This window comes from Heterocephalus glaber, unplaced genomic scaffold (genome assembly GCF_053883595.1).
Source record: "Heterocephalus glaber isolate CG9 unplaced genomic scaffold, H.glaber_assembly_v1.0 deba00001497, whole genome shotgun sequence".
Taxonomy (NCBI): Eukaryota; Metazoa; Chordata; class Mammalia; order Rodentia; family Bathyergidae; genus Heterocephalus; species Heterocephalus glaber.
In genome coordinates this window covers 27,876,776-27,889,468 of record NW_028258320.1, presented here as the reverse complement: position 1 = coordinate 27,889,468, position 12,693 = coordinate 27,876,776, and the positions used below count along the sequence as shown (strand labels likewise).

Genomic DNA, 12,693 nt, shown 5'->3' with positions numbered 1-12,693 from the left:
GGTGGGTCAGCTCTCTGTCAAGTCAGTTACCTATTGAGTACAAAGGAACTTTCAGCAGTTAGGGAACGTAAACTCCTAACCTCTTTCTGCCTAATTATCTTGCCCTGTTCAAGGTTACTTGAATGTGGCATCCTCTCAAAAGTGTAAGAATTGAGGCAGATTTCATTGTAATTGAGTTTTCCCATACCAATCTGGGTATTTCTAAGACCACAATCCCTGGTATCACATATTCATGATGAGAGTGATTAAAATGATTTAAATTGCCTTCCTACAGCTCTTTTATCTCCTTTCTAGAATTTTCTGAGCTAAAAAGAATAGTTTTCTTCTACTTTAACTACCTATAGCCACTGTTTTCCTTATATAAATCTCTGGCCTAAGTTTTCATAGTGAAATGGCATATTTTGTCTTTACTATGGGAGAAATTCTATCACCTGGTCCACCAGGCCTAGCCTTGAGCTAGCTAGCCATAAGCAAATATATATTTTACCTCTTGACGATGACTTAATTTGAGGCCTAAAAACTTGTTTAAATTCCTATATTGTCTATTGAAAGTCATATATTATGTAAATCTTTTATATTTCTTATGTTATTATCCAAATCCTCAGCATTAAATTGCTTTAGATTGAATTGGTTTTATACTCAGAATGTCATATTAATAGCTCTCAAAACATTATCTCTTATCATAACATAAACATTCTACCATATAAACATAGTCATGCTAATTTCCCATTAAGTTTTTCAATAATTTCTCATTCCCCAAAGATAAAATATTAGAGGTTTCCCTGAAAATCCATACTGGGTTGTAATTTCTGTGTGCACCTTCATGAGGTTCCCTACTTCCACTTTCTTTACTCTCATACTTTTGCTTTTTAAATATCTACCTTTCCTGATAGTTTTGAAATTTCCACACCCAGTATACTGTCCTGGACACAGATAAGTAATAAACGTTTGTGAGAACTGTAGTTTGTTTTTGTTTTTTTGTTGTTGTTGTTTTGGTACCAGGGATCAAACGGGGGACCTTGCGCTTGCAAGGCTGGTGATAGCACCACTGAGCTAAATCCCCGGCCCTGTAGTTTTAATTATATGTATATTTTTCAGTTATACATCAATACATTATTTTAGTTTACATAGTTGTTTTTGAGATCTGTAAATTTGAGACTATTCTGAGAAATGAACCCACTGTAGTTGGGCTGGGAATATCAATTTCTAGTTATAGAGAAATAAGTTTCTGAACACAAGAATTTCACAAGAAAGTACATCTTGTCATATTTCTTGACAGATAATAATTTACTCTTTCCTTAGGGACACCCCTACCTTAACACAAGAATCAAAAAGGAGATCTGTCTTCATTAAACCTAAGTTCATAATGAGGACTTTTCACTTTATCATACCCAATTATTTTTCACAGATTTTTATCAATTTGCAGTTGTTCCAAGTTTTTTTCATAGGCTTATTTTACCTAAAGTTGGTCTTTCCATTTTATAAGGTTCCAATTAACTAAATTTAGTCGTGTTATGGCTAAATGGATGTGACTAGAAACAGCAGCATATAGCAATCTATATGTAAATTATTTCTTTATTGGTTAACATTTATGTTTGAAATTGTTAAATTAATAAAAAGGAACTTAATTTCCAACAAGCACACACTACAAAAAAAGTGTCATTATTTTTTGTCATTATTTTTAATCAAGATAGCAACAAAACTAAAAATTATTCCATGGAACCAAATGGGAACCGAGGTCTACAGGCTATGACCTATGTCTATTTTATGTTAAAAACAATGTACATTCACTGAGTATACTGCAGAAGATAAAATGCTATTAAAATGAAAAGCAATCGGCATGCAAGATAAGGGTAACTGGAGGAAGCACAAACCAATCCTCATTTTGCACTGTAGCAAAGGTTACTTCCATGTACAGGGAGCAGGGGCTGTTCCCCACTCCTTCATTAGTGCTCAGAACAAAGCGGGGCCCAGAGTGCGCGTTTCATAGTATTTGTTGAATGAATGAAGCCTGCATCCCAAGGCAGGCTGGTAAGTGGCTGTCGCCCCAAAGCATGTCTGCTGCCTTTTCAGCAGTCTAGGCTGGCATCCTCTCATTTCCCCCGCTTTCCAGCAGTAAGGAGTCCTTGTGCACCCCTCTCTCAGGGTGGCCAAAAGGCTGTCCCCAAGCCGCGCCACCCACAGGTAACCTGCTCCTTTCCCGCACAGCTGCAGCTTCTTCTGAGGAACGTCGGGCTGTGGGGAAGCGAGGGGACCCGGACCTCCACGGGGTCAGAGTAGCGCGCTGGCTCCAACACCTCAATAAAGGGCCTGGATCCTTATTATTTTTCCAGTCTTTGCGAAACAACCAACCTGGTCACCCTCGCCTCCCAGTGCAGACGCCTCAGTGCCAACTCGGGCTCTGCCTGACACCATGGGGAAAAAGAAAACGCCAAACGCCCAGTACGACCCAGTGCAAGGAAAGCCAGCCATGCTGAGCGCGGCCCAACGTCTCCCGCAGTTCCCGCGCTCCGCCGACCGACGCTTCCCGCGCGAGGTTGCCGGGGCTGCGGCGCAAGGGCAGCCGGGGGCGCGTGCGCGCGGACGGGCCGGGTGGGGGCGCCGCGCGCTAGCAGGTGGGCGCGTCCTCCCCGCGCGCGTGCGCGAGCCTTCTCCCTTGCGTTCCCCGCGCACCTTGTCCTCTCTCTCCGAGAGCGCGCGCCTCCGCTCTCGCGCCGTGTCCTGCTCGGTCTCCGCGAGCCTCACACTCGCCGGAGCTCCTGCCACGGCCGTCCTCTCGGCCGCGGCTCCCTGGCCCGGCGGCTCAGCCTCGGCCCCGAGCGCCGCGTCCCCAGCGTCGCCCGCCCCCCCCCGCCACTCCCCCTCCCTTTCCCGCGCTTCTCTCCCACCCGGCCGGCGGGAGATTCTGGGTGCGGAGCCGGCAGGCTTGAGAAGGCGGTTGGAAGATGGAGGTGCCGCGCCTGGACCATCCCCTCAGCAACCCCACCAGCCCCTGTGAGGAGGTGATCAAAAACCTCAGCCTGGAGGCCATCCAACTGTGCGACCGGGACGGTAAGAGCGGCCGCGACCACGGGGAGAGGGGCCGAGCCGGGCACCGGGGTCTTTTGTTGTCTCCCGGTGTGCGAGTAGATGCAAGTGCTGATCCCCTGCATCCACCTCTCGCCCCAGAAACAAAAGGACCCCGGCTTGCGCCCCGGCGCGGGAAGTGGAGTGCCCCCGCCTGCACCCGCTTGTCCCCAGCGAGGGCGCCCTTCGCGGCCCCCGCTCCTGCCCCGACCCCGCGCTTCCCAGCTTTGCCGCAGTCTGTTTCCCGGGTCTCCCAGCACCGAGGGAAATGCCCTCTGTGTGTTTCCAGCAGCCACCGCACTCGCACGTATGTTAGCATTCTCTGCCTAGAAACTTAGCAGGTTTTCTGTGAAGCTCCCCTTTTCAGAGTCCCCAGATTAGTGAATCTTTTTATCCTCTCCACTGGGGTGAGCAGGAGTTTTTCAGCGAGGGTACAGAAAAACAGTGCATTTCAGCACCAAGGACAGACACTAGCTTCGGGGTTCTGGGTGTGATTCAGAGGCTGTCAAAAAAATCTGTAAAGGAATTGGCCCAGTAGATCCACAGTGATTCAGAATAGGTGGCGAGTGCGCACCATTGTGCGTTGATATTGTATTGTTTATTCTATTGTTAAAGTTGGTAGTCTCCTAAAGTAGGAAATTGAATACAGGTCTGCGCGTCACAGGAATAAGTCAGTGCAGTGTACAGTGTGGGTAGTTCCAGTGCTTCTGTTTTAGTTGGACCACTTGGAGAGTCAATCGTATTTCACTAATGTGGAATAAAACTTCCTTTGTAAAGAAGTCATCTGATAATTGGTTCACCAAGTAATTGTAAAATTCTACATCAGACAAAGGAAACCCAATTTACATGTTGCCAAGAGGACCCTGAATACTTTTTGACCATAAATGAAATTAATGTTTAACTGTATGTAGAGGTAATAATTGTAAAACATTTTAAAACCAAAGTTAGGTAGAGATACTAATATGCTCATAGGTGGGAGGAGGGTCATAAAATTTATCAGTGTAAGCCGAATAGGGAGCAGAGGTCTTGTTTCTAAAGTCATTTATATAACAATACAGATAAATTGTTTTTGTTACTATTCAGTACATTTAGATCAAATGAGCACCAGATTTCTGTTTATTAATAGATTTATAATTTATTAGTTAATGTAAAGTTGTATTTCATAATCTTGAAACCCAGATTTCAAACACTTTGAAACCAAGGACATTTGAAATAATTCCTGAAATAGGTTCAATGTGAATAAATAAGTATTGTTATAAAGGCTTCTTGTGTTTTCCTTATTCATGAATTATTTTGGTTACCATAGTAGTAAGTATATTATTTATGGTACCTAAAAATAATTTTGTGTGCCATGTATAAACTTTCATGTTTAGACTATAATGATTATTTTTAATATACCACATTGTAAGTCATTTGGATTTTAATTTATACCATCATGACATGACTTTGTGTAATATCATAGCAAATTGCAAATATTTTTATTTGTTTATATTGCTTTGAAAGAAAACCAAGAAACTAATAAAGCAGATTTCATTTTTATTTACTTCAGTGATTTATCAAAAGCTCATTCTTGGAGTAATTGGAAATAGGTAATTCATATTGCTCCTTAGAATCCACTAATCTCAGTATTTAAAATTGCATTCACCATATTTCAAAGATATTAAAGAAAACAAAGTTTGAATATCTTCTTACAAAGTTTATGGAGTTAATGTAGAATGCAAAAATTAATGCTACATTTACTGTAGTTACTTCTGCTAGAGTAGTAGCTATATAATTCTAATTATTTTACTTGTTTCTGTTCATGTGAATCCTGCAAAATGAGCAAATTATGTAACATTTAATTGGGGTGTACTGACAGTAAGCGGTATCTATGAAAATTACTATTTGCAGAACTCTGATTGATTTTACACAGACTAATCAGGTTTCATTTTATGAACTAGCTTATACTAATAAATACAAAGAGCTAATTTTTCTATTAGAAAAGTAAAAATGTGGAATAACTGGTGTAGAGAGATTGTTAATTGTTTAACTTTCTTTTTTCTTTGTGATCCTACTTTATGTGTCAGCTCCAAAAATTTTAAGTTGGCTTCATAGCAATATTGTAGAGGGTATAATATAGTTGTTTTTACACAACAGTTTATAAAGTGTTGCATTTAATTTGTTGACCAGCTGTTATTTAGTATCATTTTATATTGAGTGAATTTCCAGCTAGATGTGATTTGCTCCCTTTACTTATTTCACTTTCCTTTTCTCAGGTTTCCTTATTTTACTTCTACAAATACATAGCATAGAAAGGCAAGGATGTAGCAGAGTTTGGCAGAAGATATGTTTCTGTGATTAAGTACATAAAAAGAGCTATGTTTTCATAATTTAATGGTCATAGAAATACATTTGTTTGGACTTTACTTTTCTCATTTTTATTGTACTGTTAATTTGGTAATAAAAATGAGAGACATCTTAATTTCTTGTAAGTGGAATCAAGTAAGATGGGGAAAAGTATAGTATGATTGTTAAATGTACAGTGTTCTTATCTTCTCCATTCATGAATGTTTAAAATTTTGTAATATTTTACTTGTTACATGAATTAAAAGCCATACCTATGTTGACTGTATTATCTTTCCTTGGCTGTTCTATGTTTTCTGCCTGTTACTTACCTATTTTCCTATAAACTGATGTTTACATTATGAGCTTTAATTCACAATGTTTCTTTTTTCATAGTTTCTCAAAACATTTAGTTGTCTTTGAAGAATATGTTAGAGTTTAGGTGGTCACATGATTGTATTTTTTAATGGAGCAACACACACACATAAACACCTACATATCATGGGTAGTCTGTCTGAGGCATGTGTACTTTGGCTGCTGTTATCTGGCCCCTGCCTATGTGTTAGTTACTTATAATTAAAAATGAGGATTCTGAATAGATTTCTATTAGGAAATCCTTGGAAGATGTACTCTGAACATAGATGTTTCTATTAATCTCTATTGCAAGTAAGAAATTATTTTTTTTTCATCGTACTTCTGTGCTGAAGTACATACATACTGTTATACTTTCATTATTAATTTTCAAAAATATTGAAGGATGAAACCAATTTTTCATCTAAAGCATCAGTAATTAGGAACCCATTTCCAGTTTCTTTATGTAGATACTTCAGATGCCCACTAACCTATGACAAAATAGCTCCTTACCCACCCCCCCAGAATTCAGTATATTCTGCTTCTTTTTGTATTTTATTATATACGTATGATATATATTTTTTCTTTCTTTGCCAAAAAGGAATGATTTATCTTCACGATGCCTTACTAATATCCAAGCTCCCTCTACTCTTGTTATAGTTAAGGAAAACATTACAAAATTAATTTTTTTTGGTTCTAATACCACTCTCAAGGCTTCCTAGTTTTAAAAATTGTTATTTCTATGAGTAGAGTATTTTGTGGCTCCCTAGATACAGTTTATGGAATTTATAATGCTAGCCAGTAATTTAAAAAATTACATAGACAGAAGCTAACAGGTTTCCCTGTCTTTGTCTCTAACAGTACTTCTGTGGAGGAAAAGGAAAGTTTTCTTCAAATATGGATTATATCCTATCTATTTAATTAGAAATCATTTGGGACTCTTTGTTAATGCTTCTTGACATATGAAATAGATAAAATTCAACTTTGGAAACAAAAGTAACCCAAATGCCTAGACAACCCTTAATAGCATTTTCTGAGGCAAACAAGTATCTAGGAAAAGTACCCATAATATTTTCTGAAGCAGACATATATCTTAGAAAAATACTCATAACTGTCTTTTTTTTTTTTTTTTTTTTTTGGTACCGGGGATCGAACTTGGGTCCTTGCGCTTCCGCAGCAGGCGGCAAAATCACTAAGCTAAATCCTCGGCCCCCTCGTAACTCTTATCATTAATCTCCTTATTACAAGAATGTAAGGTAATCATTAGTCTCACTGACATGCAATATAGCAGAGTAATAATAGCATTTTAGATAAGATGACCTTTATTAGAATATTGACTCTTGATGAGTTTGTGACCTTAGACAGATTCCTTAACCTGTTTTATCCAGAGGCTTTCTCAGGTAAAATTGGAAGAAAAAAATGCCAATCTTACAAAACTGATGAAAGAATAAAATGAAGCATCAGTTTCATAGGATATATCACAATTCTTGACAAAATAATAGTAATAATGATTGTGAATGAAATATTATTCTACGTATATGTTCTTGAGTTGAACTACTGCTTTTTAATCTTTTTTGCTAATATTTAGATCTTTGTTGTTTTTCGTAATTCCAAATGTATGTTATCCTGTTAGGAAATCACTTCTATTTCATGAGTAATTATTGAAGACTGAAGTTTTAGAGAACAGTAAATTTTAAAATTATAGTTATATTACTCTTATCCCTTGCTTCTATTTTACCATCTCATCAGTAATATCTTTGTTAGCTTTAGTCCTAAAAGCGATTTTCATCTCCTCCTCCAACTCTATTATGTGCTATTTTTCATGTGCCTTGTAATCTTGAGACCTGCTTTGAGTAGGTGTTTGCATTAGAGCCCTGTTCCTTGTTTTACAATATTTCTCTTCATGATTTGTTTCTAAGAATAGATACTAGGTCATATGACCTCTGGATTCATTTCTTTGACTCTTGTATAATGGTAAAGATGCTGTAAACTTTCATGAGTAAGCTTGGAACAGAATAAAAATAAAACTAAAAAAAGATCAAAAATTATCAGAACATGTTAAACTGATTCATGTACTTGGTGGAGGTTTTAATTCATTCCCAGCAAAGACTAAGAAATTATCAGAGTAAAAAATCATAGAAAGTATTTGGGACCAGACTCCCTCCAGTGGTAGAATGACTTATATGTCATAAGTAGTAATACAGTACTACTGGCAACTTGTTTTGATGTGCAGATAGCCTGGTCAACTTGGTTTTATTTCTGATAATATTCTCTCCTCATTTAGGTCCAACCTTGCTTTTTAACTTACGTGAGCTTACTTTCTTGCTTACTTTTTTTTTTTGCTGTACTAGGGATTGAAACCAGGGGTGCTGTATTATTGAGCTACATCCCCAGTCCTTTTTATTTTTTCAGTTTTGAAATAGGGTCTTCCTAAGTTGTTCAGGTGGGACTTGAATTTTCAGCCTTTCTGCCTCAGCCTGCTGGGATTACACCACCACCACACTCAGCTTCCTGCTTTTATATTGTATCTTAAGCTTCAGCATTGGTACATTTATTACAACAAGCATAATCCTTCTACTTTGTGGTTTTTCTTCTCTGGCATTAGTAGATATCTGATTTAAGTTTGACCTTGTAGAATATGCCTCTTTCTTGTTAAATTTCTTTGTAAGAATCTTTTTATCTATCCTTTATTAATTGTTTAAGTTCTGTCGTTAGTACTCTAAAACATATGCCCCATTCTTTAACTGTTTAAAATATTTTATTACTATTACTGATCAGACTTTGTTTTATACACATACCCTTGAAAAGTAAAATCAGTGATTAGGAAGAATTCTAGAAGAAATGGATAGAAGAATGAGAGAAGAGGCAGAAAGTGAATGTTCTTTATATGGTATAAAAGAAATCGACAAAAAAAAAACCTACTAAGGTTTTGTAATTGAATTTTCAGGCAAAATCAAATGTGATCAGGAGTAAGTTTAAGTCCAGAAAATACTGAAAATAAGAAGAAGCATTGATAGGAAAAAATAAAGAGCAAAGAAATAATTCTTGGACATCATGATGAGAGCAGCTTTTCATATTTCAAATTTTAGATCTCAGCAGGTATCCAAATACAATATGTCCTAAGCCGTTTTCCAGAGGCATTTCCCTCTCTTGTAGACATTATATTGCCAGAGCAATATTAGGTATTGCTTTATCATTATGGTTTCAGTGTAGATCTCTACAAAAGAATACATACACTTTTTTGGCTCTTTTTCTTCATTCTCACTCCTCCCAAACTACTTATCATCTGATGGCAATACTTTTAGATTCATGACTATATGAAACTAACCATGTAATACTTCAGAGAAGATTTTAAAATAGAGATTTTTAATTCATCTGCATATAGTATTGGAATCTTGGGAGATTTTTTTGAAGCATTAATATAAAGCAAAAAGAACATCTGAGTTTTATGTTAAAATGTTTGAAATCTAACATTTAGAGATCCCTTGGAAAATTACAATGAATTTTCAGTAATTTCTCTTGTATTCTGGGGAACATGTTCTAGAATGGGGAGAAGAATTACTAATAGAAACTGCATCTTCCACCAAGGATACTAGAACTCATATGAAAAGAGAAAGATAGGGTTTGACTTCAACTTCTGAGTGGTCTCTAGTGAGCTTTGTTTGTGTCTCATTCCTTGAAGGAAAAGAGTGATACCATCCTGGGGAAGGGCAACTCTGAACCCCAAAGATGAAATATATCTACAATTCAGGTTTGTTAAAATATTAACAAGAGTTCTGCATTTAGACATTATCCAACAGATACAAATTGAACCAAGAAGATCATCCTTAGAATTGTAATTAGTTTTGTTTGCCGTAACTATTTGAGCCAAATTTGTAGTTCATTTAAAAGAGGCTGCTCTGAGGATTTTGAATATAGGCTCTCTGTTGTTATGATTGTGGCAATTTGTGTAAATAAATCTGTCCTTTTGTTTTCTGTAGCCTGTGGGAGTGTTATGATCTAATAATAGTATGAAAGGCTTATAGCTTCCCTAGACATATGCCATTAAAGACAAGGCACAAAAGACTTTTCAGTACACTTTGATTTTCTTGAAAAAGTGTTTTATCTTTCATGAGCCCAAATGTTGGTAAGTTTCTCATGTTTAAAATTGTAAAAGCTGGTGACTAATGCCTTTAAAAATCAAAATAAACATCTACTATATGATAGGTGCTTAAAGATTGCATTTTAGAGTTATATCTGTCATGTAGACCAAGGAGTTAGCACGTTGTGGTCCTTTGGCCAAATCTGCAAGCCTACTACCTATCTTTATAAGTAAAATTTTGTTGGAATACAAGTCATGCAATTTGTTTACATATTGTCTATGACTGTTTAGCCATAAGAACAGAAGTGAATATCTGAGATCCACCATATAGCCTACAAACCTTAAAATTCTTTTGTCTGGCCTTTTATTATAAGTTTACAAACACCTAGAAAAAGATTGAGAACATATGTTAGACTTTCTTGACAGGAATAAAGATGTTGAAAAGGAGTTTCTGAAGGAATATTGTTTACTCATTTGGCTCTTAGACATTACCAGGGTTTTGAGATTATACAGGTCATGTAGGGAGCTGTAGATAGCTGAATAATGTCAACTTGAAGAAAGTTAGCTCTGTATGGGGTTAGTCTAAGATAGCCCTCTCTACCATTGTTTCTGATAGGCACCCAGAGAAACAAGCTATAATTTTAACTCAAAACCTAGCATTCATATAACTTAAGTTCAGAAAAAATTCCTATTTGTGCACAGGTGTTTCCAGATACACTTACAGTTTTTTCATAGGTATGTTTTAAGGTGGCTAAGGTGATGTGACATCAAATTATGTATAATAATATTGATATATATATTTAAGGATTATGTGTAGATATCATATCCTTCCTTCTAATCGGTCATTAAAAAATGAGTCAAAGTCTCATCTTTTTACTAGCTATCTCAGTCTTTATCTAGTAAAAAAATTCCTATCACTGTCCCACACTTAATAAAATATTAAAAAATGAAAAAGTGATAAAAAGTTTCAACAGACATAAAAGCTAAATTTTAAAAAAAGTTTCTAAGTGATTATTTCTAGTTTTATATTTATCTTTTTATAGACTGATGTTTTGCAGACCATCACTTGTGGATAGAGGACTCCGTTGAGCAGTACTAGCTACAGAACAGTCCCATCCTGTTCTTTGATGATTGTAGGTACTAATCCTAACTAGTTAAGATTCTTTCTTTGTTACTTTTTATTCTTTAACTTACCTACTTTTATTAACCTATTTTTCCTATTTATTTGTACATGTATTCCAACGTTAGGGTCTGTATGAAGGAGACGGAGAAAAAAGGATCCAAGAATCAGTGTAACTTGGATCTCACATTCAAAAGATTTAAATTGACAATTTATTTAAGGAGACAATATAATTATATAAATATATTAGTATGTGTTAATTACTGTAATGTCATATAGAAGAGAAAATCGTTCTGTCTTTGGTCTGGCAAGCAGCATTTTTCTGGATAAGTAAAATAAAAATTTGTGAGGAAAAGTGGTGGGAGAAGGGCATTTCTGTTAGAAACATAAGTATATCTAAAGGAATAAAATCATGTATGATCTGTGCACATAGCTTTTGGTATTGCTGGAGAAAAGAAGTGTGTCTGGTGGGAAATATAATTGGAAGCTAATTAGGACTATTTAGGTTATACCATAACCTAAAAGTATAAAATTATCTTCTTACTAGATACCAGACTTTCTAATTTTGTAGAGAAACTTTCTTCAAATATTTTATGACAATTGTCCTGTGAGAATTAACCAGTCTTAGAAGAGTTACTTTAATCATTCCTAAAGGCTGTGCTCCCAATGACCCAGTGAGCTCCCATCTGGCCCCACCTCTGAGAGGTTCTACCATCTCTTAACAGTGGTATACCGGCGACCATGCTTCCAATACATGAATCTCTGGGGATATAAACTACATCCAAATCATAGCAGGAAGAGGTACTAAAATTTTGAAGTTTTGAGTTTTAGAAATAATATTTTGGCATCCATTTTATGAATGAACTGGGATATTGAACTCAAAGAGTTTAATCCCTTAGATGGTAATTATAAGTAGTAGGTAAGACAATTAAAACCAGGTAGATACAAATTAGGGGTGGAATTGACTTACATGTCTGAGGCCAAAATGTGTAAACTATGTAATTGAACTGGAAGTGTGTGATATGAAAAAAAGGAGTTATTATAGTTGCCTAAATTTTGCTAGTTTGGGGAGTTGGGTACATTTTGACATGAAGAGATAAAATAGGAATTGTTCTTGGGTTGGAGGGACTGGAAAGAATAGGCTTTACTTAAGTTGTTTCTGGACAAGTTAGATTTGTAATATTTGTGAAGTAGCTAAGTGGAAATGTCCAGAAGGTTAGGAGAAATGCCATCTGTGTCTCACAGGGAGACAGTTTTAAGACAGTTTTGAGCCAAAGGTGAAAATTTGGTGGCCTTTTCCACGTTGTTTTTAGTTGCCTTTATTTCCCCTTTATCAAGAGATCTTTCATCTTCTAATCAGTGTTTGTGACCCTTACCAGGTTAACTGCTTACAGTGAATAAATTAGAATCGTGGTACCTTGTTTAGTTGGCTTTGTAGCATCTGAAAAGATCATTTAAAAATTAATTATTTTTCATATAATTACATTTAGTAGGGTGTAGTTGTTTGGGGGCAATTAACTTGGACTATGACTGACCTAAGTAAGCTCTATATTGGATAGGTTTCTCCCTGTATTTGACTCAGTCTGATTTTCTTGTTTATTATGGAAATATATTAATTTTCCCTCCATAGCAACATAATCTGCTCTGAAGTAAATAAATATATTTTTCATTCATACATAAAATAAATGAATTTTGGGGAGTAAATTAACAGAAAAATAATGACAGTGGAGCAAAAGAAAATCTAAATTGTTAA

At 36.3% G+C, this 12,693-nt stretch overlaps 2 protein-coding genes and 1 long non-coding RNA gene across 5 annotated transcripts in view; 2 read left to right on the top strand and 1 right to left on the bottom strand.

Moving 5' to 3' along the window:
* The window catches only part of LOC101723174 (uncharacterized), a 63,450-nt gene extending 60,654 nt beyond the window's left edge, over positions 1-2,796 (bottom strand). For both annotated transcript variants that reach the window (XR_015440339.1, XR_002387253.2), the window contains exon 1: positions 2,674-2,796. This is a non-coding gene — a long non-coding RNA (uncharacterized LOC101723174). The remainder of the gene's footprint in view (positions 1-2,673) is intronic.
* Positions 1,760-12,693, top strand: part of LOC147825617 (uncharacterized) — a 32,274-nt gene continuing 21,340 nt past the window's right edge. The window contains exons 1-2 of one of the 2 annotated variants that reach the window (XM_087184821.1): positions 1,760-2,031; positions 2,334-3,055. In XM_087184821.1, the coding sequence (XP_087040947.1) occupies positions 2,001-2,031; positions 2,334-2,998 (696 nt within the window). In that variant the 5' untranslated portion in view covers positions 1,760-2,000 and the 3' untranslated portion in view covers positions 2,999-3,055. Of the gene's footprint in view, positions 2,032-2,333; positions 3,056-12,693 lie in introns of those variants that run through there. The other variant, XR_015440338.1, reaches the window with a different exon arrangement.
* The window catches only part of Phyhipl (phytanoyl-CoA 2-hydroxylase interacting protein like), a 46,652-nt gene continuing 37,070 nt past the window's right edge, over positions 3,112-12,693 (top strand). Inside the window, exon 1 of the mRNA XM_087184820.1 lies at positions 3,112-3,373. Coding sequence (XP_087040946.1) covers positions 3,130-3,373 — 244 coding nt within the window. The 5' untranslated portion in view covers positions 3,112-3,129. The remainder of the gene's footprint in view (positions 3,374-12,693) is intronic.